The 27,527-nt window shown below is 36.2% G+C and overlaps 1 protein-coding gene across 1 annotated transcript in view; it reads left to right on the plus strand.

Moving 5' to 3' along the window:
* Positions 1–27,527, plus strand: part of LOC140159578 (plexin-A2-like) — a 348,956-nt gene that overhangs the window by 204,278 nt on the left and 117,151 nt on the right. The window contains 2 exon segments of the mRNA XM_072183069.1: positions 4,079–4,191; positions 20,382–20,520. Of these exon segments, the coding sequence (XP_072039170.1) occupies positions 4,079–4,191; positions 20,382–20,520 (252 nt within the window).

A 27,527-nucleotide genomic window follows, 5' to 3' on the forward strand; every position in this document is an offset into this window, starting at 1 on the left:
TACTGTTTGACCCCAGATGACCTTTGACCTCGGTGTAATTTTTTTTCATGCTCCCCTCATCACGAAGGATTCCACCTATCAAGTTTAAGCCAATAGGGCAAACTTTAAATTTAGCCCTACATGACCTTTGACCTCGGTTGACCTCAATTTTGTTTTGCCCATATATTCCCCTCGATCAAGGATTCCACCCACCAAGTTTGAGCCCGATAGGACAAAGTTTGACATCCATGACCTTTGACCTCGGATGACCTCCATATGTTTTTCATGCTCCCCTCATATGAAGGTTTCGACCCACCAAGTTTGAGCCCGATCGGGCAAAGTTTGAATTTGACCCCTCCGTAATGACCTTTGACCTCGGTTGACCTCGATTTTATTGCGTGCATTATATTCCCCTCCTATCAAGGATTCTACCCACCAAGTTTGGGCCCGATCGGACAAAGTTTGAAATTTTGACCTTTGACCTTTGACCTTGACCTCCGATGACCTTCAAAACCACATGGCCAACATGCTTTTCCCAATACCTATCTATATCCCAAATTTCAGCACGATGCGTCCACACCCCAAGCATAAACGCAAGTCGGACAGACAGACAGACAGATAGATAGATAGACAGATAGACAGATAGAGACCGCTTATTATTTTATTAGTATAGATATTAATTGAGTAGGGCAGAGAACACTGATCCATATGCCTTTTGTTTGAAGCTAATCGGACATACGGTTTTCATAATACATACATTTTAAATGTCTTTGTATTGTATTGTTTTATCAATAATCAATACAGTTAATGAGCTAATATGACTTGAAAGTGCTCATTAATATGTAATTTTTGCCAATATTTTGCTAAAATCCAATGCATAAATGTTCATAACATTTTTATTTAACAGAATATTGGTTTCAAACTTGGTCAAAGTGTTCCTAATGACTTCCAGATAATTTATGCATAATTAATGAGCTAAGCCCTAATTTGCATAATTAATTAGCATTTATGCAAATTAGCTCATTAATTATGCAAATATGCAAATGAGGGGCGGCTTCACTATATAATACATTAGAACATATTAGAAACACTTTGACCAAGTTTCAGGGCAAAAGTATGCAAAATAAAAGTACCATGAACATTTATGCATTGATTTTTAGCAAAATATTTGCAAAATTACATATTAATGAGCCTTTACAGTCCTTTTAGCTCATTAACTATATTGATTATTGATAAAAACAATAAGATACAAAGAAAATATAATTTGATGTAGTATAGAAACCGTATTTCCGATTTGCTTCAAACAAAAGGCATATTGATCAGTGTACTTTACCCTACTCAATTAATCTGTTTAAAACATGCTCAAAGCATTTCCTTATTTCTAGAAAATGCATCCAATACCACCTTAACATGCCTGGGATTTCTTGTATCGATCAGTTTCTCCATAGACAAGACGTGTGTGAGTGCACGCACACAGTAAATGAAAAATCGTTCTAGTGGAAACTGTATTGAGAGTGGGCATCCCTAATATTACAACCAATACATGGATAGAGTAGACCATTCAAGGAGGGCATGAGGATCAATCTTGGTCCATTTAATTGTACACTGCACTTAAGGTTTTGGGTAAATTTGTCTAGACCTAATTTGAGATATATCTACCAGAGGTGGAATAGATATTGTATCAGATTAAGCTTACTGGATTGTCAAATTGGGCTATTTAAGTTGAAATCCATACACCCCCTATGGAAGACATGGCCGTACTCTTCCACACAGGGATTGTGAATTTCAAATGGAGCCACCTATTTTGGTAACCCCATTTCATATGAAATTCACACTTACACACATTCACACAGATTAAGGTCATGTCCTCCATATGGGGTGTATGAAATTCAACTGGAATGGTCCAGTTCATTTTGTTCCAAGTTGTTAACCTACAAAATGTTTGTTTGTATCTGCCGATTTCTTAAGACATAAACAAAGGTAGAATTTAGTCCTTCCTGATGCACTTTTTAATGGAGCTGGAGACGTTGGATATTGGTGATAGCTGAAATATTTTAAGAATCCTAAAAATTGATCAAAATAATAAGATGTCAAGTCTTCTGTGCTAATAGCTTCATAATTGTTGTTCTCGAAGTCTAATTTTGCTTGATGTTAATCACACTTGACACGTTTTTGATTTGTCGTCGTCGTCAACTTTAATATCAACTCGAGCCAAAAGCACACCCCACGCATCATCGCACATCCATTAGAATCTCATCAAATTTGAGGCAAAATGAGGCTTCAGATAATTTACAAATAAGTATTTAATATGGAAAAAGGGGTATGTTGATATCTTTACTTCGCACTTTCACACATGTACTTTTCAACGGTTCACTGACAAAAGCGAAGTGTTTTAAGTCAGTATGCTGTTGTAGGGTATGCACCGTACTGTCCATTGCGACAAGTTCACACAGGAACTGATAGGAAAATTTCATGTCATATGTCACTTTGAATATATTAACTGGGCTGATCGGTCCAAATGAGGGTCAGAAAAATAATCAAAATGTGAAAAGTGATGCTTGCAGATGAAATTACTTGAAAATTCAGTATTTACGGTAAATGTAGGGCATATGTGTGGATGATAATCAACACTGGGTCATAGAAAGTGGAAGCATATTTGTGCGACATGGTCAAATTTGTTCGGATACATCTAAATGCAAAAATTTGTAAGCATCCTTAATATGTTTCCCAGTGGTGTAGGGCAATGATGGAAAAAGGGTAAGAAAATATGCTTGGCACAACACGTAGAGCGTGAGTATGCATGAATGTTACAAAGCACGTAGTGACTGCTCAGCGTGTTCCCCCCATTAAATCCACACATGCAAAACAAGAAATATTTTGCAAAGCTATGTCTGCTTCATGATTCGTATTAGAGTGGGTCCCCTCGTGAAGTTTGGCCCCCATAGGAATTGGTGTTTAAATGTCATCACTTTTGGCAAATGAGGTGCGTACCTGAATGATTTATGAAGTACGGACCAAGTGAAGATAAATGTTATTGCATAGAAAACCGATGCAAATTTGTCGGTTTCTGTTTTGTTAACGGGCGATAAGGGTTGGCTGAAGAGGATTTCTTAATCTGCGTAATGACATTATAGCCATATTTTAATACTGCGTTGGACTAGAAATTGCATCTAAATATTATTGCTGTATGCATTAAAGATAGCGATTAGTGAATGTAGAGCTTTTTGAATCTTAGGTTACACGCTGAGCCAAAAATGGCCTAATCTCTTATAGCATCGTTCGTTAACCTCCAGTCGATAGTGATTGCTCTAAATTTGACCTCTTGTAAAAGAGATGAGTTTTTGTACCCGATTTATTCAAAGGTCATACTGGAAGTGTACAAACACATAGGTGTACATACATATTGTGAACTTTGTCCCGGTGGATTGGCATAGTATGACATCTTAGCATTTTAGACTTCTATAAGAGACCTGGGGAAAATATGCATTCAAATCATAAAACAATGAGCATGAGGCAAGATTAAAATGAAGACTTGATGAATTAATCCAACGATAGCTTTGATTTCATCATGGTCTGCGGTGCTCAAGACACATGGCCTGCATCCCATCACTGACCTGCCCTACTTGTGATGCCTCATCTGCATTTATTAGCAACAGGTCGGTGTTGTGACAGGGACTCATGACTTCATACACAGTTAGATATCTTGAAAAATAAAACTCCCAATGCCCTAAAGCTTACAAATTTCCAGTGGTTGAGCAGTAAATTTGTATTGACTGTAATGGGGGTGTTGTATATTAATCATAATGATTATGCTGATGAAGTGCTGCTGAAATGAATAGGTCGGACGGATGAGCGTGTCGTGGGTTGTCCGTGTCAAGGAACAGGAAGCAGGTACAAGTGCCCTCTTCTGTTGACGTGTTTAAATGTGTAAAAGGACGTGACAGTGACCATGTACTCTTGACCAGTACACACAGACAAATAGTCAATATTTTATCTTCACTCGTATATATTTTTACACTCCTTTAAAATATATTGATGTTAATATGTCATATCAATACTAACAAATGAACTCTTCTTTTCTATTTTTAATTATCCACAGATAACCAAGTTGCCCGTGGAGCAGTGTGACAAACACAAGACTTGCGATGAATGCCTGGGAGTTGGTAATGGAGTAGGAGATCCCTATTGCGGATGGTGCACCCTGAAAAACAGGTCAGTACCGTCACCTATGAGAGAAATAGGTGACTTCATACCCCCTCAAGATGAATTGCGGCAAGCATTGTGTAAACTTCACTGTTTTTCTTACTGATAAAGTGGCAAATACACACACTTGTCTATCATTCATTTTTTAAATAGAATCACACGTTTCTCTCTCTGATGGATTTTTTTAAAAAATTTCAATTGATATTGAAATGTGATGAATCTGTTGGGCAGTGTTGACAACAATTCAATCCATCCGTTGTGGATAGCTTTCAAGGGGTCAGTGACTTACACCTGCAAATTTGTTTAAAATACAAATGAATTGCTTTATTTTCTATTTTGATAATGGATTTCATTTGAAGGGACAAATTTTGTTTCACTCCCATAATAAAATCATATACTAAAAAAACAAGATTCCTCTTGATCAGGGGTCCCAATTTGTAGGTTATATTTGCTTTATTTTTAGTAGATAATGGATTTCATACTAAGGGTAAATTTATCACGAGAAATTTATACCCAGCAAACAAAAAATGTTTTTAAAGCATTTTTAAACAGGTTATATATTTTGGGTTTTGGTAAAAATGTTATAATAACATTCAATGTCAGGTTATAAGATAATATTTCCATCTCAATTTTCAGATAATTTACTTTTTCATAAAAAATAATGAAAGTTTTGGCCCAAATGAAAAAGTGATACAGACTTGTGACAAAAAAATTTGGAATCCGCTTCCATTGGCCTTAGCCGCAGGTTGGCCCTACCCCATTTGAATGTTGCAGGGCTCAATGCCTTTAAGAGAGTACCAAGGAAAAAAGAAGATGAGACATACGATAAAAGTTTGACAAGTGGTCCAACTTTCAGGAAATAGTATCTATTTTAATTTTAAAAAAACCAATAACAATTATTGTAAAACTATCACTTTCACTATCATTCGAATGAGTACACTTTTACAAAAGTGCTCACCAAGTCATTTAATGGGGAAAATGTTACAACTGGTTTTTTAATGTGAAAAAGTTGTCTCAAACTCAGGACCTAATATGCCCAGGGTGTATGGAAAAGACTAGTGCCTTGACCGATAGGACATGGCCGGAGCTTTGTAATTAGGCAGATTTGAATTTAACATATAAACTGTTAGTCAAACAATTGTTGCTATTTGGTTAAGTGCTAGCCTTTAAGTCTCAAGAGCCCCTGTAGCCTTGTTGAAAGTTGTTTACAAGTCGGCTTCCTCGGTAACTTCTCGCTAATCGACTTGGAAATCTAATGGCGACATGTTCGCAATTTGCAAGTCTGTCTAATCAAGGCAACACAAAGGGCCCTGCTGGTGTTGAATCGGTTTTACCGGGCAAAGTTAATTCAGGATGACTCCTCAGTCGCATATCGGTGGTGCAAATCGGTTTGAATATGCAAATGGACTCGCCCGGACTTTCGTACCTCGCAAAAAAAGAAGATCAGCTCCTCTTAATTGGCTTTTAATCAAGAAATTTAAGATTGCAAATCCAACAAAGGTGTTTATCTCCAACGCATGTCGGATTACTGCTGAAAGGCAAATTGAAGAAAGAATCCCAAATTTTTGCGTAAAAAAGATAAAACGAAAACTCTGCAAACACCGCAGAAGGTGAAGTGTCTGTACGAGTGAAATCCACACTTGACAAAGAATCAGGGGAGATGGTGTGAATTTGTGAGAGAGACAACGCCGCTGCCATCTCTGGCACCTTTAAATAAAAGGAATGCCTAGGGTGGCTAGGCATACCCCCATTAATGTCGAGTCAATATCGTAATGAAGATCACCAGAGAACATACACAAGACTACGGGGAAACCCAGTGGCGTAACAAGTAGTTGTAGCATTAGGTTGAATCGCGTGGTGAGTTACTCATTCACCTTAGCCGTAGTACTGAGATAAGTTATGTTCACACGATGTTAAAATGGCTCAAGAGTTACGGAGTCAAAATATTTTCATTCAATAGTGAGCAGTTATTAGTACCAAAATCACTACTAATACATCAGGTTTGAGAAGTATGATTTAGTAGATGTACTTTGTGTGCCAGGAATATAAAATGCTTTGAGAGATTAAGATTTAATTTAAATCTGGTCAACCAGACATCCCTATTTTTGACGGAAGAACCGATGTTGCGACTGAAACCTTTGCATCACAACCAGCAGAAGACTGACAATTTCAGTCGCAACATTGGTTCATCTGTCAAAATTAGGGTTGTCTAGTTGACCAGATTTAGATTAAATCTTAATTTCAACATACCTAGATGAATGAGAGTCTACACAGTTTCACAGTTTGCTTTGAGAGATCTGCACTTGCAATAGTCAGTTGGAACATACATAGATTGCACTTTTTACAATCCCTCATGTTGATATAACACTGTGTTATTAATGTATAGGCCTTGTCTTTTGAGGCGAGTGAGTGCGATCACTCGCCATCACTCGCCTAAAATGATGCTGATGAGAGCTTTTTATCACTCGCCTACATTTGGTGTAATATAATGCAAGTGATTAAAATAACTCGCCTACAGCTCACCTGACAAGTTTTGAGGAGGGTGATTTGTCACTCGCCAGCAATTTTCAAAAGACAGAGGCCTGATTGTCATGGTGATGAAATCTTAAGAGAATGGAGCTCGTGTGAACATCTCTATAGATAGAGATAGACAGAGGGGTATAGCCCCTGTGGAAGGTTATGGCAATATGTTGCTTTAAGAAGACATAATCATTCAATAGACATCTCACAATTATGAATTATTATGAGTTGCAGCGAGTCTGTAATCTCTCTCACCTATGAGATAAGGGGGTGTAAGTTTTTGTTCCGTTCTACGTATGGATCAACATGCATTATAACTATGACCAGAGGGTGGTTATATTCGAAGGCAACCTTGATTATGACGATGATGATGAACTGCAGCGACAACATTGGCAAGGTTTCTGGTTACACACGATGGGAAATGCGGGGGGATAGCGATGACACGGTTGGGAATTGGGCAAGTCATGTGACTGTTTATTTATCCTCCGTACCTGTCGTAGATATACAGAAAAAAGTATCGTTTTATCAATTTGTGATATTTAGATGACAAGTAATTTGTTTTGTAATAGGTTTATCTGCAATATCTATTCGGATTGTTTCAATAATCAAATTAAAAAATAGGTCATAGATTTATTTTCGAATTTGAAAAAAAAAATCAAATTTCCATCAATCATGTTACTAATTCGTTGGATATGAAGACAAGTAATACACATTTCATATACTTTGTAGCGGTCACTAGGATCCACAACATGCTCATCTATTATGGCACAGTTCTTTAACCCCAATACATATGTACATTTATTGAATGACCGTAGAAAATTTGGGTACAAAAATCATACTCTGCAACTTCAGGTCAAAATTTGCACTAAGTGTTTAATTGAGGTTATTGAACAATGCCATTGGGATGAGGCCATTGTGGTCCATTATAGTGGATGAAGTAAGACAATACTAGACTGATTAATTTCGCATCAAAATTAGGATGAGAGATCAGTGTTGCGAATCCCTACTCCCGATAGAACAGTGCTTAAAAACAGTGACATTTTGAATCTATAGGAGCTGTTCACAGATTTAGGACAACTTCTCAACAATAAATATCATTATGATATTGCTGTAAGCCTGGTGCTGATATCGTTCATAGGATTGCCTTCATAGCTGCTTCCTTCACCATACACTCCTGCATCCGATTAGCTTTTATCAACATACTAGCCATATATTATGCCATAAAGTGTCTTAAGTGAAACCATTTCTTTTGGATATGTGCATTTTTTTTGTTTGTTTATTTAATATTAATAAAAAAAAAGAATTCTACACACTTGGCGATCAATTAAATGTTAGAGACAAGCTTATCATCAGCTGTATCAGAGTTGTTAACAATAAGATGGCTCATCCCCTTGGGGGCACTGCCTTCATAATACCCAGCATACCTTGCAGCAGTCCTTTGTAGAAACCCATCTGTCGCTGCAATTTCGCTTGAAAAAAGGGGAAAACCCCACCCACTGTGACATTTGAAAGTTTGAATTTGGTGTAGGTGTCTCTGATATCCTGTTGTGATATTTATTCTTTGTATCAATAATATCGATCTGTTGTTTGTAATTAGGAGCCTTCTGCGATGAAATTAAAACTCTGTTCTACTGGCAAATGATCTTGTGAAGTAGGGTCGGTTGGTCAGGATTTTTTTTCCTGGAGGAGGCTAAATCCCTAAAAAATAAATCCCTAAAAAAATAACAGAAAGCTTGCAAAATCTGAAAGAAAATCTGACAATTTTGGTAAATATTCTGAATATTTGTCAACAAAATTGAACGAAATCACACCCACGTCGGCCAAACAGACGCCTGTTTTTAATTCAATATAGCTAAAAAATAATCCCCCAAACATTTGAATAATCGATACAGTGGATTTGTTCTTTCTTACGCTTTCTTTTTTTGTCAATGTCATGTTGCCCTAATTCTTGTAGCCTTCGTGTTGCTGTTTTCATTAGTGTTAAACAGAAAGGCCAGACAATTAAGGTATTTTCCTTATTTGGGGTAAATGCAGATGCAACTCTAGTGCCAGTCTATAAGTGTGGAACCAACAATTTAATTTAAATTCTGCCCTTACACAAACAAATAAACTAGATAGTAGAAAAATTGGGATGAAAAAATTAAACCAAAATAATAAAAGGACAAATTATTTAAATGAAGACTGATTTGTCTTAGTCTTCCATTTGGACGATACAGTAATCCAGTCTGCCATAGGACGATACAGTAATCAAGAAAAAAATTGAAAAGACTTGAAATGTCTGTAATGATATGTTAAATATTGTTACCAAATACTAATACTTAAGAACATATTTTTTATTTTGAGAACCCCCATGCATACCATCCATTGGGATGTGTTAGAAATCTCCAAAACACTGCAATGTTCCTTGTTGGATTTCAGTAGCAATCATAGCAAGGTACAAAAAATACACATCCCTTTAAATTGTACAGGTCCCTGCAAGCACATTTTGCAAACCTGCAATACATTATGATGGTTAGGAAGTGGCAGGGTCTTAAAGCATATGACTGCAGTAGAAGCCCCTATTATATATGTTTATCTAACTCTATTCTGTGAATCGTCTCCTATTTTCACTACTTCCATTTATTTGTATGCCAAGTAAAATCATGGATTTTTGATCAGTAAGAAGATGTTAGTGTTAAAAGAAGATTTATTTATTTTAAAATTTAATACCCAATTTTGATATTCAAGTTGCATAGATGTAAAACTGACCAATGTTTTCAAGCAATTTTGAGCAGACTCAATGTCAGTAGTATAATATCCTGAAAGTGTCACACGACTTCCTTGCAATCACAAATGTCCATTTCTCTTAACTAAAATACAACTAAAACACAAATATTAATAAATGAAATATATTTATATGCCCTGAACTTGTCTTTTTTCTGTCAGTTTTTATGAAATATGAAAATAAAATGATGACAAAAATTTTGATAGATAGTTAATAAGACAAGATATTACTTTTGCATAACATGCAGGAGCCATGATTTTTGCATCCTTTCAAAGTCTAGCTCACTCAGCCAAGGCAGGGAATTACCCATAGGCCGCCAATTGTTATATAGCTAACATTTCCTTTCTACTATTTATCTTTCTCCGCGCTTAAAGGTTCCCATTTTTTTTCACATCGGGGCAATGGCTTCATCACTCTATGTTATCGTCATAAACATTTTGACATCCTGATTTCAGTAGCTGGTCAAATATGTCAGAAATATGTAAATGGCTAGTCCTGGCATGAAACATACGATTACACCACGCCACGCACATAAGAGGTTGATGATGATATCCGTATTGTAGAAACGGTAGACGGTATATATATGCTGTGTTGATAATAATACCGCTATGTTCAATTACACTTGTATAATGTGCTATTTCTGGAGTAAATATTTACCACATGTTACGTGTTATTACATTCATATTTCACGGTGCATAAAGTTAAGCAACCGTACATTTTAGTTAATCAAATGATTCTATAGAGGATAATATGTCGGGTATTTCGGATGATGTACGGGCTGTTTTTAATTATTCAGCCTTAGTCTCTGTGTCATTCCTTATAGTGAATGTAAGGGTCATGTGGTATTTTGGAGAGGCTGGCAGTCAGGGAACGTTTCCTTTTGGCTAGCGCTCAGATTCCGGACTAGTCAAGTGGATAGGATGAGAATTCCATGCTTGTAGACCCCATGATGGATGATTCCTCATCAAGTTGGCAAATTCAGTTAACTTGATCATCATCAGATTGCAGGAAGAGATGCTGACAGTCTCAATGAACATTGGTCAGGTCATAATTAAGGTTCAGTTATTTATTTTTTACAAAATGGACGGTCATCTGAGGGAAGGCTCCATAGGTCTGATTTCAATGTTTGGTTAAATAGTCATTGTCCCCCCTTGATTTTTTAAGTGATTTTATAGCCAACCAGTGCAGCAAACAGCCAAGTTGGGTACGGAAAAATGCGAGGTCACCGGAATTATGGGATTTTGTCTTGTAAGCTTGAGATCGTGCTCAGACTCGAATGTTGCGACTCACAGCGTCTTTGTCGCCTCGTTAACTTAGATACACAGCCTGCATTCTTTCAGATGGAAGTTCTTGCTCTCATTTGCGATTCAGGGATCGTGACTTCTGTTGAAGATCTACTTCAAAGTTTTCCTGCATAGCTTTAGGCTATATTACGTATACGTCATTTTGCCCCTTTTATTTCACTTGTACATTATGTCATGTTTGTACCAGGTAAAATTGATTCATAATTGTGTGTTAGAAATAAAACAACATCATTTTGACAAAATGTAATGCTTGATTTATGAATATTCTGAGTCGATAAAATATTGACTAGAGGCTGACATACAGATATGTATCTGCAAATTGCATATAGTTGAGGCAACGAGTCGCAAGCATGCTGGCAACATATATATGTGCACGTACATATGAGGATCCGTCCAGAGATTTAAGATGATGAAGACATCCATTGTTTATGTAGGTTCAAGTGTTTAGATGGATGGTCTGATGATGTCATCATGTGCCTCCTAATATCGCTCCATTTATGTTATCAAAATAGTCTCAGACCCACGTCCGGTAGGTGGCAAGATGGCCACTTAAATGCATTCCGTAGAGACTCATGTTGAAAATTACGAACTCAATTGTGAAATTCTTGGCTAGGTGAAGAAAATAGCAAGGCATTCCTATCAATTCATAAGTTTTCCACATGGTTTGGCATGCATGTGAGTTCAGCAGAAAATTTTGAGCAAAAAAGAAGGAATTCCTGAGAAAAAATGCAGTATTGTTGAATTGTCGCTGCAATTTGTTACGCTCAAATTCAAGTGAACACTCTTGTGTAAGAAGTTAATCTTAGGGTCTTTTGAAGGATGTTTACTATGAGCCAATATAGCATCATGTCTCATGGTGTAGTTCAGTAACCCTCATTCAAGAATAATAGCTCATAATTTGACCTCAAGTTGTGGAGTATGAGTTTTTGTACCCAACATATGCAGAGGTTATTCTTTGAGGGTACAAACATATTGGAGTTATAGAACTTAATATTGCCTGGTAGATTGGCATGTTTGAGATCCTAGTGATACCTGGCTGCATACATTAAGAGTCCCCAGAATGTAGGCTTATGTGTGCATGTATGTTTTGTACCTGGAAGTGCTGATATGAGTTTAATGCTCTTAAATTGTTAAAATCAAGTTTTAGGATAATGTATTTTACTTACAATTTCAACAGTATGATATACTAGAATTTTACCATGTTACAACAATACCAGTACCTTTATTATACTGTAATTTATTTGTAAGCCTGCTTTGTATAATTATCATCATTTGAGCATATAGAGCAGTAAAAAAAGTACCAAATGACCTGCACTTTTCATTTTCTATTTTCAAGTCTGTAAATTTTCATCGTTTGTCCTCAAAACAAGTTCCTATTTATTTATATGTAGGGGCGTGTGTGTATGTTGTATGTAGGGGTGGGGATGCATATAATTATGTTTGTGTGACAAAAAAGTTATGATTCATTAATACAAAGTGTTTGCAATTCTTTCTGAACTTGGATTGAAAAAAAATAACGGAACACATTAGTAAACGAACTATGCCAAATGTCAACTGATTAATTTAGATGACTGCATTTCTAAATTGAAGTCAGCATATTAAATATAACTGCACATTAAAAATCTAAATGCCCTTATTAATCTTCCCATTTTTTGTTCATGTTAATTTAGCTTTTATAGGATATGATATTATATGCTTCCTTCCATCGGAAGACTCTTTGAATTCTATGATAATTCATCATAGATATTATACTCAAATAAAACCAGCTTAAAATTGTATACATCATGCTATCACTAGGATCCACAACATACTCATTTATCAGGGCACAGTTCTTCAACTCCAATACATTTGTACATTCATTGAATGACCTTTGAAAATTTGGGTACAAAAACGCATACCCTGCAACTTGAGGTCAAATTTTGCACTATGATTGTTTAATTGAGGTTATTGAACTATGCCATGGAGATGAGGCCATTGTGGTCCATAGTATATGGCAAATCCGCCATCTTGGTTTGTCTCTCATGGGTGCCAATTAATGTACCTCCAGCATTCATCACCAAGGTCCCAAAATTGAACAATAATTTGCGTATTTCAAGCATATGACTGCAAGCAGTGTGTAGCGCACATTTTTCGCACAATGTGTTACACACAGAACGCAAAACAACCCCATGTTTGAATCCAAGTTGCCGGGCATATAGCGAAAAATCTTACATTACGCGGCCTCCATGAGCGGCACACAAATGTGACAGGAGTTGGTACTCCTTGATTCTATTTCATTGAAATGTCTAGATTTTATAATGTGGCTCTCTCCTTTCCTTTCTCGATTTATTTTCTTTTTCTTTTCTCCCTTCATTCTCTTCCTCCCACTTTCCCCCTCTCTTTCTCTCTCCTGTCACATTCATTAATTAAAAGTGTTTGACATGCATATCAAACATTCAATCATTGTAATTGACTTTTTAATACATTTCTTCATCAAATATTTGCTTAAAATATGATAGAAGATAATTAGACATGTAACATGAACTAGCTGACTCTTTTAATTCTTCAAACAAGAGTAATCGACAGTAACTAGATTATCCAGAATTTATAATTAATCAGATGTGTGATGCGCATGAATACAAAATTCCAAATCAAGTCACAATTTAGCTTGCAATATCTGACTTTTTCTCACACTATAAACATTGAAAACTGAAGTAGCAGCAGCTTTGATAGATTCAGAATTTATAATTAGAAATCATCATAACTGCCTGGGATAATATTATGCTGAAAAAAAAGAATATGATATTAGAAATAAATTTAGCAGAAACTGTCATCTTCAAAATGTCATTGACAGTTATAGTTGGAATAAGAACAAGGTCATGTATAAAGCCAATAATCTCATGTCAGATCTTGATGGATTTTCAAATGAGTTGCATTTTTTTTGGAAGAAATTTTGATATACTTTTTTGAAACAACGGAAGGAAAAAAAATCATATTTTGCAAGCACACACATGAAATTTGGGTTAATATTGTCAAGATACAGTATGTGTTCTATATATATTTCTGTATATATATATTTAAACTTGTGTAAAATTTTGTGATCAATTTTGCATACTAATCTAAAGAGTAAAGTGTCATTAGGTTTCCTCTGTGGCAGTAAACTTCGGATGAATTAAATTTAAATGATTAGTGTAGAAATGTTGGAAGTCAAAATTATTTAAGGTGTTCCTTTGGTAAAAAATGATGTGGCAAAGATAAGGAGTTAATGAACAAAAGTTTAAAGTTATCAACGAAGCAATTGATATATATTATATGTAAGTGGATTATATGAATAACAGTGTAACATTGTAGATGAAGCAATTAAGAAACTTAACAGTAATCAGAAGAGATATCATGAGGAAAACTGAAGAAAGAGCCAAATGTTTTGATTCATACACAAACACTTTATCTACTAAAATGTAAAAAGATATTCGTTTGGCATGTATTAACCCTAACCCAACTAGGACTCACTAAAGCTCACTATTAAAACCACTCTGCGTGCATGCATTCCACAGGACTTGATGACTTAATCAGACCAAGTCATATATACCCAGGGAATCGTTGGCGGGCCAGCGTCACCTGTGTAGCTACATGCTAGGGATCTTCTGCGTGGCATGCGAGGGGTCTGAGGTTCGAATCCCGGGGGTGCCAAGTGACTTTCTTCTTCATCTTCTCTCCTTTTTTGTTCCTTCTTTCCCTTCCGATAGCCAAAAAACCACGGGTAGGGTTAGGGTTAGTCACCATGCATGTTTTTCCTATATGCCTCCTTAAGAAGAAAATTCTGACATTGTTTAGAACTGTCAAGATTTCTTCAGGAGTAGTTCTGACTTCAGACATGTAGACGCACCTTGCCTACTGATGGCTCTGAAAAGAGCCGTTCACTGAAGACTGCCCCTTGTCAACAGAAAAATATTGGTTTTAAACCAATTGGAAGATTACAATTGCTGTGCTCCACTGTGTTTGACTATATTACAGCTTAATAAAAACAAGAATGATGTATTGAAAGAAATAACTCTAATTGGCCAGAAGTGAAATGCACTATGTAGGAATATTTAGCTTTTTTACATTATATTCAAATTGGGCTATTTGAGTTGAAATCCATACACCCCCTACAGAAGACATGACCTTAATCTCCTGCACAGGGAGTGTGAAATGACATTACCTGAATGAGTGGCTCCATATGAAATACACACCCCCTATGTGTGAGATTAAAGTCATATCTTCCATTTGGAGTGTATGAATTTCAACTGGAATAGCCCAATGACTGCATTTCTAAATATTTTGGATGCTTTTGTGGCAAGTATAAATCAATTATGTTCCATAATAAATGGCTTTTGTATGCCATTTATGATGTATATTGAGGAAAGTGCAGTTATGAATCAAGTAAATACAAGAGATGAATTTCTATAAAAGCTATGCACTTAAAGCTTTTTTTTAGGTACATGGAAGGACATGTCAATTCTTTTTAAAAAGCTTTTCTGATTTTATTTTAAGGATGGAAGGTTTTACATAAATGACTGAGATGGATAACATTGGTTCAGCTTTTAGAGTGTTTGAGTGAAAGTGGTACTATGAATTTTACAAGTTCAAAAATTCTTGGTTGTAGGATATTATGAAAACCATAAAAATATGTCGAAAAAATTGCAAAAAGTGAAAATTTTGAGCTGAAATTGGTAGAAAATAACATGTTCATATTTCATCTATCTATACAAAAATCACAAAATATGATGTATGAGCAATATGTACTGTTACTCAACACCTTTTTGTTGAGTTTTCAACAAATTTGTAACCATAGTAACAGGTTAAAAACAATAATTTAGTATTGCTTTAAACTGGAAGTAGAATTATGTGCTGTACTAACAAACTGAAGTATAAGCTTCTGAACATTAAATGTCTGGTTTAACATGTGTGCACAGTACAGTGAGGCTAGGAAAATATGAATGATGCTAGGGAAGAGAGTCGGTCATCTAGAATGACCCATTATGACATGTTGTTACTTGCTATATTATTATCGCTTGAAGCGGCTTGTTGCAGGACAGTTTATTCCGTATTTATGTTCATCATTCCTAGCAAATCGCTAGACAGTTATCTCTTCAGCGTGGTTTTGTATGTGGCTTATGTAGACGCAAACAAACACATACAAGTCGTACGAATCTGTATGTATGTACTCAGCAGCCAGCGCATGCACCCTATAGCAGTTATTAACCCATTATGAGTATAGAAGATTGAAATGGTTAAGACATAACGATTCCTGACATGTATTGAAATATCCTATGCTAGGATTATTTAGCGTTATCTATTCCTGGACTCATTTATAAAAGATAAATTCCAATAGTCCTATATAGCCAATTGATGGTTCTATGGAGCTCACAAGTACCAATAACCTATTTGACATTTCTATCTGTGCGTGTGTTTACTTGCGTTGTTATGAAACGCTTTTGTTAGCTGGAAAAGCTGGTAACATTCTGTCCTGGAAAATTTTAATGTACAGGAATATTGTAATTTTTGAAGTTAGGATTGTAGCAGGAATTATAGGCCTGTGGGGAGGGCTGAGAAGTCAATGTAAAATTTTGTATCTCAAGGGAAATGTAGGGTGATGTTAGTGTGGATCAGGATAAAATGTAGAACGTACGTTGGCGAAATAAACATGTTCGTAAAGAGAAAAAGTATCACATTTGAAGGAGAAAATGAACGACTATTTGCACAAAGTTGTGTTTCCATAGCAACACTTTTGTGCATGTGCTTTTAAAACTGACATGGAGTGACAGAATGTGCAATTCTTGGGGGTGTCTTGCGGCTTGGGCTATTCCTGTAAAATCCATATACCCCTATAGTAGATGTGACCTTAATCTTCCACACAGGGAGTGTGAATTTCAAATGGGGTTACCTGAATGGGTGACTCTATTTGAAATCTACACCCACTGTATGGGAGATTAAGGTTATGTCTCTCATAGGGGGTGTATGGATATCAACTGGAATAGCCCAGTTTGTATTTGAGTAAAATGATAGGGTAGCAAGCAATTCAAAATGACTTGACAAATTGCTCCCTGATCTGAAAAATATATGAGTCATCTTTTCAATATTTTTTTTTCTATAAAATTGTCATTTCTTTAACTTGTCATATTTGTTATGATGAATGGTAAAATGTTGGGAATAAATTGGTAAAAATGATGAGATTTGTGATGCAAATGTGACATTGGTTGATGATCTGCCATTTGTCACACAGAAAATTGACGAATATCACAGCATTAGGGGGGCATGTCATCACGCATAACAGTGAACAATACCGTTTGTTTATTGTGTTAAAAATGCACCCACCTCGAGATGAATACCTTCCCTCCCTGCAGTTAGATTTGTCATGATTGAACCTCTATCGTCGTTCAAATCCTAGAGTATGTTGCACAGATTTAGCAGCAAGTTAAAGATGGTTGAAAGTTGAATTATGACTTGTGTGTATGTAGTCAAAGCGTTTGGGTTTGCATTCCTACCCTCCGAGGGACTGATCTAGGACGGGGAGGGTAAAATTGAGGCATGTGCTCGCGGGGAAAGAGTGAGCATGCATTATGACAAGACAAATTTGGCCGTATGTCTTAACTCGTGATGAACTACTTCAGTCGGATAAAATCAACTGAAATCCGTGCCTTCACAAATGTCAGATTTTAAACTGTTAATATTTTAGATGTAGCAAGCCTGTGTGCATTTCAAAAAGATTTGAAAACTTGCTGTAATAGTTTTGATTTGTACTTTTCCTTCCATGTTTCCCTCGTTATTTTGAGTCGGATGAATGTTAAAGAGAATGGAGCAGGGAAAGTCTTAAGGATGCCTCACGAAAAGAGTAGTGCGGAAATCAGAAAGCTGTGTCTCTTATCGAGGTGGATCTGCTTTGAGTCGCAGTACATTAGCATCGCAAAGGATTATCCATAACGAAAACATGGCATTATATTGAAATGGGATAGTAATATAAATATGGTATTAAGATGAGGTAGTACTAGTGCTAGCTGCTTATATAATTACAAGAGGTGCTACTTAGCAAAAGGTTTCGTGCGAGTCAATTTTTAACGAGGCAAGTTTTAAGAAAGAAGCTGATTAGTGCAGAGTGTTAAACTAGTGACTAATTTATCATTGTTATTTTTGCTTTAATGTTTTATAAGAATCAGTTGTGTCATGGTATATACATAACAGTTTTGTAAAAAGTCGAAAGACGGATTCATTAATAGTATTGTCAGTGCCTGAAGAAAGAGATAATAGTGAGTCATTTTACTCAAGTACAAACATGCTTATATTGTAGTATATCCTTGATTGTAGCAATTCAAAATTTGTTGTGGATGCTTTCACAAAAGTCAACTTTAATTAAAGGCTTTTCAAGGATTTTACTTTTGTTACAAACACGTCTTTCCTAATGTACGTCGCAAACCAAGCAGTATAAAGTAATTACAGAATATACTTATACGAGGAGAGATGACAATAAAAAGCTTTACGAATCTGTAAAGTGACAAGAAATAAATTTGAATGAAATCTAGCTGGAGCTCTTGAGTTGGGCATGGGGCAGAGAGTCGGGTTTGATAGTACAAGTTCCCTGCCTTATCACAATGGCTGAACGAAAAGTTAACATGGATTTTGTTGTATCTCGAGCTGAACAGATCTTGCGCTTCTTGAGATACAGGTCAATATATGGCAGTTGATATGCTTTGAACTACAAGACTTCAAAAAGACTACAGAATAGTGCAAGTCGTAGGGTTCAATTCTTCATCATTCTGACAATTTTTCAAATCACTGCCAGACACTTACAGACATCATCATGATGCTATGTTTTGGTTATGTTAAACTTGGTTAATATTTAGGTGTAGGGTGATACAAAGGCAGATAAATAAAAGCTGTACTGATGTAGGATACTATGTGTCTTGCACAGTAGTCCATACAACATGCCTAATCCATACCCATCATGGTGTGACATTGAATACGCATATATCCTCAAAGTAACATCGTGGCCCTGAGCGTAAAAATGTGGTTTAAGCTTCCGCGTACGTACGCCATCCTCCACTAATGTTCTCGGTTTTGTTCTTTCTTTTATATATGTAGAGAGATATGTTAGACTGTAATCAGATCAAGGCTAGGCTAAATGTGTTGCCATGAATGCATTATGACCTGAAGCAAAGCAGGTCTATATTGTGATCTATTTTAAGTTTCCAAGCCATGTAGGGGAATTGATCCAGCCAAGTACTCTCCTATGTTGAACTTCATATTTGTAACAATGCATGTCTGGGCCATGCCACTCCCTGTTGAACAAATTATATAATTGTATAACAGACAATATCTTGACGATGTCAACAATTTCCGCTGCGTAATAATGTTACAAAACAGTAGAATTAATCAGATTGAGAAGCGTTTTTTTTTCTTGTGGGAAGGTTTTTTTTGTTGTTCTGAAATTACAAGTGGAGAGAATAGGAAGCTATGTAGCCTGTCACTAACAACAGGTTATAAATACATTGTACCTAGAGCAGTGGAAAATAACAAGGTTATGTTATCTAAAAGTGATAGCTTAGGCCAAAGCTATCGTAATCCTCGGGGATGGTAGAAAGCCAAATTTGGCATTAATGATTCATACAAAGTTTTTCCCCCTCTCTGTCTTTAAATATGAGACAAGTTCACAGACATTATGATGATGATAAATCAGTATCCTATGCCCATTTTCTCTGCTTACACACAATTTCAATCTGCATGATTATATTGCAGATAAACACAACATGCAAATTATCACGTCTCCTCGTACATGATAGGTTTACATTTTCATTATTGCTATAAATTTGATACCTTTTTTTTTTCTGTTTCGAGGGGTAGCTGGTGAAAGTTCCCTCAATAACGTGACGGCCTTATCGACCGTAGCAAAGGAAATCAGCGAGTGGAACAATGACTATTAAATTATACATTACTGTGTTTTTAATGAAAGATTAAAGCGGAATATTAATTGTATTCCAGTATGCCTCCAACAATAACATGAAGCAAGATAATCTCATCTCTGATGGCTAAGTTCAATAATCTCCATCCAACAGGCATAGCTCAAAAATTGACTTCAAGTTGTGGAGTATGAGTTTTTGTACCCAGCACATGCAAATGTCATTCTATGCATGTAGAAGCCTATTGGAGTTCAAGAACTGTGTATTGATGGATGAGAGTGTTTGGGAACCAAGTACAAGCCAATAGCGTGACTGTGTATGCAAAGCTTGAATCATTTCAGTGATATCATCATTCTCACCCTTGTCTGCATAAGGTCAAAATATCTTATGAATTTTTGAGCTATTTACCACTCATAGCTTATTCCCATGTTTCACACTTCTGAATGTTGAGGTCAGGAGTGCAAATCCCACTGGTACTGATTTTGCACAGCTTTTGTTTTGACATTGCCACACTGCCCAAGAGTATTCAGTGAATTATTAAATTTTTGATTATCTTCCCTGTTTCTCACCATTGTGTTCTCACAGATTCTCACCCAAATATCATCTGCCAATATTTTTCATCCCACAAGGGATGCTATTGATGTACCAGAGAAAAATATTTATGTAATGATTTTCGCCTTTTTTTGATTCCCCATACAGTTGCACAAGGAGGACCGATGCAGAATGCCCAGGATCAGTGGACACTAGCCAGGCTAATAGATGGTTGGGCAAAAATGACCAATGCATCAGAGTCATCCAAGTGACCCCAGAAAGCACATCAAGGGACAAGCGGCAATGGGTAAATGAACTTTAATTGTGTTTCATAATATAATGTGAGTAAGAGTGTTAACGGAACGTATTTTAGAGCAACCCACAGATACTCCTAAACATCGGGCAGACTGACTAAAACTTAACGAACCAAGCGGCCAGGGTTTACTTAGAATAGCGCAGATCATCCAGGGGCTTATTGGAGTAAGATTGTGGGGGTGAGATGGGGTAATGAAGACAAATCTTGATTACAAGAGAAAGGAGATGGTGGTCACCTTGGATGTTGCGGGTATCATTGACCTGATGATGAACATAATTGGGTCTTTGAAGTGGTCTTAGCTTTCTACTTGATGAACTGTTCATGAAATGCACCAAGGTGATGCTGCCCAACTCAATTTGTGAAGTTTTATGGCAATTTTATGAGGGAAAAGGATGTGCAAAACAGTGCAAAGTGTAACTTTGCTTACGTTTGCACAATTTGCTAACAATGACTTTTTTTGGACTCGGGACTTAAGCCCGATCCTGACTCCACATCGCAGCGCGATGCGATGGTGCGATGCTATAAAAACTGTAATCTGAGCCAGGTTTTTACGAGCTCAGCGGTGAAAATTGTCATCGCGCGATGAAAATTTCGGTACGCGAAAAAGTTGAACAATGTTCAACTTTTTCGCATCGCGCTGCGATATCGCAGCCGTGCACGCTTCTGATTGGCTGCTGGAAAATCAAGGTCGGTAGAATGACCTTACAAGGAGATGTAGACCCCACGTGCTTTTAAAACATCGCAGCATCGCGCGATGAAATTAAAATGTACATTTTAATTTCATCGCGCGATGCTGCGATGTTTGAAAAGCATCGCAGCATCGCATCGCGCTGCGAAGTGGAGTCAGGATCGGGCTTTAGCGGGGATTGAACCCCGGTCAGTGGATTATGTCCTGCTAGGGTAAAGCATATAGGCCACCTCCTTCTTCATTATTTAATTTGCTAAGAAAATACAAATTTTGTTGTTGTTGAAAATTGATACAAAGGAAGGTGGTGCTAGTTTTAACACAAATTATGGCTTTGAAATAAACTGTTATTTTCAACCTCTTAATTCAGGAATAATAAAAAAGGACAAATAGACAAGTTTGTCCAAAGGATAAACTTCTCTCGTTTTAGGTCATCTGAAGGGAAAGACCTGATGGCATCATGCGCCGTGTGTCCATCCATCTGTCCGTCCCTGTGTCAATTATGTCACACTTTTGGTCTCATATGAACAGTTCAAAGACTGATATTGCAAGTTGCAACCGAACTTGTGTCATATCTTCAGATGACCTATTTGGGACCGCTGTCCCTATTTCTTCCTCCTTTGTTTGATAATTGATTCAAAGTAATTAATTAATTATGGCTCTGAAATAATCTGGTATTTTTCCACCAGCTGAATTCAGTAATAATAGAAAAGTTCAAGTATAAACGTCCAATTAGAGATAAATTACAGTAATTATGGCACTATTTATTTTCGTAATCGGTTTCTTCTTAATTCATGTTCAACCACCTAGAAAAGACCCCAAATTGTGTCAAATTGTTGTTTGTCACTCTCTTTCTTCTTATCAATGCCCTTGTCATGGTACAGGTGGGTTGTGCTTTGATAGATTCCTATGCATGAAATGACTAATGTAATTAAGCTTACAGAGGAGGAGATGAGGACTAAGGCAAAGTGACAAGGTTAATCAGTTTGTGTGCACGGTCAATGTCAAAATATTACTACACAACACAGACTTTTAATCTGTGATCCTAGTTAACTATTGGACATTTGTAGGAAGAGCTGAAAAGATTAAGGATAAGTCTAGTTGGCTATTTGTTGATCGAAATGATCACAACACAAAGCCTATGGCATATCATAATTTGGAACAGGTGTATGAGCCTAGGCTTGAACCAGTAACCAATGGTTACTAACATGCACTATGTCAGCAAAAACAATCCTTATTGAGTGTTGTTTGTGTTATGAAAAAGGCAAAACTTTGTGCTGAAAAAAAAAGTGAAGCGTTATCCAATTTGCGTGTTGTCAGTGTCCGTACTGACATATTCAAATATCGCCATTATCAGATCATTAGTGTTACATATGTTTAGCACACCTGGTACAGAAATGCACAAACCTAATTTCGGTGATTTTTAAAGATTTACTGATGTAGAGAATTACTTAATGTACCTTTAAATGAACACAATAGTAGGAGATTAAATGAATTGAAAAAGCAGAAAGATTGGTTTTGGTAAGTCAGAGGTAGCAAGTCACGAATATTGCTTTTATGCCTTGTCTAGGGAGTTTGATTATACCAATATATTGCGTATTAGTTTATCAATATTATACAGCGATTAAGACGATATGCATATGCCAGGAATTATTTTACGTAAATGTTTGATATGGGTTTCACAAATTGACCAGTTGGTCACATTATTAATCCAAAATTGATGATACTGCCTGACTAGAGACTGCTTTACTGGATAAGGCCTAGAATTTAAAATAAAAGTAATATATCATTGTATGCCAATATGAGAGTCAAATATGTAGGTTACATAGTGGTGGAGTCTATGGTTGGGATACACCTGTTATCATTAGTATGGTGTTACTAGTATAAGAAACATTTTTACAGGAATTAATTGTCACATTTTGATATTATTGATAAATTTTCCCCTACTTTGTGAATTTTAGATATATAAAACATGTGTTGACTTGTGAAAGATAGGCAACAGTATCCTTCCCAAAAAATCATAAGTGCAGCTGAAGCATAAAATATTTGAACTACCTAATTGTCATATTTGATACTTTTTATAAATTTTTTCTGACTTCTTGAACAGCCATGTTAGACATGAAAGATCAGAAAAATCATCAATATGGACCTCGTACACTCACCACAAAAAATGCTTTCAGAATATATCCATTTTTCAATTAAACTTTTTTTGAACTACTTTTTACACCATCTTACAATTCTTCTATAAGAATTTATTAATTAATTATTTTATTAATTTTAGTATAAGAATTTATTGTATGTTCAGCAAAAGAACATATATGTTACTCTATGTGCACTCTCAAGTTAATGACTGCACATTTTTGGTTAAATTTCCTGCTTACTGGTGAACCTACTTCATAATTGGCCCAATTTCTAGACAACCTTTAAGCAATAAGAAGCTGGGAGCGATTCCTATTTTTAACAACTTCTTATTCCTGTCCTATATATGGATTGTAACAGCTATGTCCTATGCAATAAAATTAATCCAGGACGATGACGACAACAAACACATTTTGTGTCTTAAAATGTCTTTGATTGTCTAGGTTGGTTAAGTTATTGGGCTATTTGCAGTTGAAATTCATACATCCCCTATGGAAGACACAACCTTAATCTTCCACACAGGGAGTGTAGATTTCAAATGGAGTCACCCATTCAGGTAATCCCATTTGAAATTCACACTCCCTGTGTGGAAGATTAAAGTCATGTCTTCCATGCGGGAGGGTGGATTTCAACTGGAATAGCCAATGATTTGCACAAGTGAGACTTATTGTGCTTGGCTTTGACTTCTCCTGAATGAAGCACACATAATGACAATGACAAACTATATTGCAGGGAAAAGCCAAATGATGATCGTGATCATGGACTTTGTCTCATTTTACAATAATGTCTCGTGATGCGAGACTGCGATAATCCGTCAGTGCTCTCAGTGCCTGGCGATCGCCACTGAAATATGGAATAAATTGTGTTTCTTAACACCTACGCGACTTTTGCATAATATTTTTCAAATATTTGCAAGAGGAATTGATACAGCATAATTCCGGGGAGACTCTGCACTAGGCATACTCCCAGGCACAGAACAAAAGAAAAACAGATTTTGCATTTAATTTGAAAAATGAATCGTGAGCCCCAGCAAGAGGAGAAAAGAAAGGGGGAAAGCTATTTTTCATCATGTTGATTTAGTTTTTTTAATGTCTTCGGTATTAAATGAGATTTCTCATGTCAATTTGCGAATAAACAGACGTGTTGTCAGCGACAATGACACCTGAGAGTAATAATGTTACATTTCGCATTAACGATGCAAAGTTTGGTAGTAAAAAAAATACAAATATCATCAAATTTTCAGCACCACACATCAAAAAGGTGTCATGTTAGGACATTGTACACCCAGGCAAATTACAGGAGATTACATTGTATACGTGTGCTCAGTCAAGTCAGACCCATATCCTGATCAAATTTAGGCAATTATTTTGATTTCCAATTTTCAAAAGTGTGTTAGAGAGCGAAGAAAGCCGCAATAGAAATGAATTAATGCATATTAGATTTGCGCCATTATTTATTGAAAGTGCCAATCTCACAAGATGATATTGCATCGCTGATGCGCGAGGCTCTGCAGTTAAGTGCGATAAAAAACGACAGTTACTTGCTTCTTATTACCCATTCTGGTACATGTAAATTATCCCCGTTAATATTTGATGGCAGATTGACGAAAAAGCAAAAAAGAATAAAGAAGTGCTCTCAAGTGTGTAACCTTTATTTATCTAAACTTCTTCGACTGAGGACTATGTTTTTTCACACTGTGCTAAACAACATCCTTAGCAGCAAAGCTCCAAATGCTAAGTACATGATTGCGTATCATATTTATGGTCATGAATTCAGGTAAACATAACTTATCACGATTCATGCTTTAAATAATTTGATTGGATTTAGGAGTGAGTCTGCTATTATAACATTACGGGGGAAGTGGTCCGGGATATATCTTATAAAAGTGATAATATTCTTGATGTTAATTTTCTTTGCAACTATTTTACAACAAAAATTTCTTCTGGATCTATATTTAGATGACGACTTCTTTGGGACAACCAAGGTCTGCTCATTTATCGAGGGATTTTGTGCAAGAAAGGCCTATCTGTAATAGCTGCCGGGTGTCATGTGTACAATATAGAATGAAGAATTGGTCAAATTGTCTATAGGGCAGCTTTTGCAGATAGCCTTTCTTGCAATAAACTCTCGATATGTTTATAGCTTTAATACAAACCTAAGTAGAGGGCTACCCTCAAAGGATTTTGAAAATGGATTATATTAATGAAAATGAAAATTACACAAATAATTTTGACGATGTAACAGTAAAAAGCAAGATTTATAAAACCCCTTTTGACAGATGCAACATTTTTAGCACAATGTACATACCAACTTTTTGCCCAAGTCTTAATATGATTTTGGTCGTATAATTATAAGATAATCAAAATTGTGCTTGCTTCATAAGCAATCCACTGACCAGGTCTTATCTGTGAGCACGCCATGAACGATGCGTAATTCAGGAGGCAGTTTATAAAATATGAATTATTTGGATTGCAACTTGCTCGAGCCATAGAATTTTAATGAGCATGGAAATTTAAATCCACTTCTCCTTTCGCAAATGGGACTAAATAATTCAGGTGCTATCCACAAAGTTTTTAATATTTGTATGGCGATTTTTTAAAGAGTGGATTGCAGGCTCAGATTACACCAAAATGTCATGTTCCTTCAAGAGCGTGTTTTAATACCGAATAATACCTTGTAGATGAGGTTTAGATTGTTCAAAATCTCTAGCAGCTTAGCGATAAATTGTTTGAAATTAAGCAGAGAATGGCGCCATGTAGGGTTGTTGGGCTGTCAATGCAATATTGCCTTACAACAAGGAAGTTTTGAAACGGTTTCTTGTTAATCAAGATCACTATCTGTGGATTAAGAAAGATTATAATTGTTGCATTTTTGTGCCGATGAAGTTGATTAACTAGTGACAAGCATCGGAGTGTTATTTAAAGAATAAGTGTTAGATTTTGAGCCTTTAGGGCTTATAAAAAGAATATTGAATTAAACAACTATTACTAATTCACAACTATTAACTGGGCTAAATAGTATGGCTTTCTCTGATAGGAAATTGTACCAGGCTTTTGTGTTCACAACATTATTTATTTTGATCAGAGGTTACAAGGGGTCAACCTCATTTCAAACATACATGAGGCCAAAGTATACCCCCACCCCCGGATTTGGCGTGTGGACTGGCTGTTGAGGACCCCCATATGTTTTCACTTTCCAAATTTGTTCACTGAAGTAGCTACAACAAGTTTATACAGTGCACAAACAGCTCCAAAATGCAATACCTGTTTTGTCAGGCTTAAATCGGTAACACAAAACCCGACATTGTCATCATCGCTGACAAGTTTCCAAACAGAAATGATACAAGTTCATGCCATATATGGAACAGAAATTATGATTTTGATGCGAAGTGACAATCTAAAACAAATCAAAAATAATCCCGTAGAGTGACTGTTCAAACAGCGCACAAAGACGCTGACCCAGAGTGCCAGTTTAATTTTCAGCGCAAATATGGGGCAAATTGATCAAATCGTGAAGGGAAAAAAACTGATGAAAAGCCGCAATTAGAGGTACCCAAACATTTATGCTTGAGAACAAACACGAGGGGTGAAATTTCAGAGCAGAGGTTTGGAGTTAAATATCAGTGCATATGTGAAGCCGTAGATCAAGTAGAGATTTATCAATTGGGTGAGTTGTTTTGTTGGTGATAAGTAAAAAAAGTCTTGAAGCAAGGCCAGAAGTAGATTTACAAGTAGAGATACACAGGATGACGCATGAATATCAAAGATAAATGTTATGACAAGACTTTGAATCAATCTGGTAATGGCGAGGAATAAATAGTTTACCCGTGTCGGATTACCCTATGCATTGCACGTAGACCGAGGACAAACGCTGGACTAAGACAAGACAATTATTGGAAATATTGTATTTAAGAAAACATGTTATTGATGAGAAACGAGGGGAGATTTGTGGATGGCTTTAGTATGGTTCAACATGACTGATTGTGTTATGATTGTTATTGCGTATTGTGTATCCGCTGTGTTAAGATATTATGGTTAAGGCATATGGAGGTGAACATGACCTAATGATATTTACACTAAAATATAGAAACAAATAAAGCTGACACACAAGAAGAGGAATGGTATGGGTTCTATAAAGGAGATCCCAAGGCTTGATAGAAGGGGTGTCAGTTCCA

Source organism: Amphiura filiformis, chromosome 8, assembly GCF_039555335.1.
Source record: "Amphiura filiformis chromosome 8, Afil_fr2py, whole genome shotgun sequence".
In the NCBI taxonomy this organism is placed as follows: Eukaryota; Metazoa; Echinodermata; class Ophiuroidea; order Amphilepidida; family Amphiuridae; genus Amphiura; species Amphiura filiformis.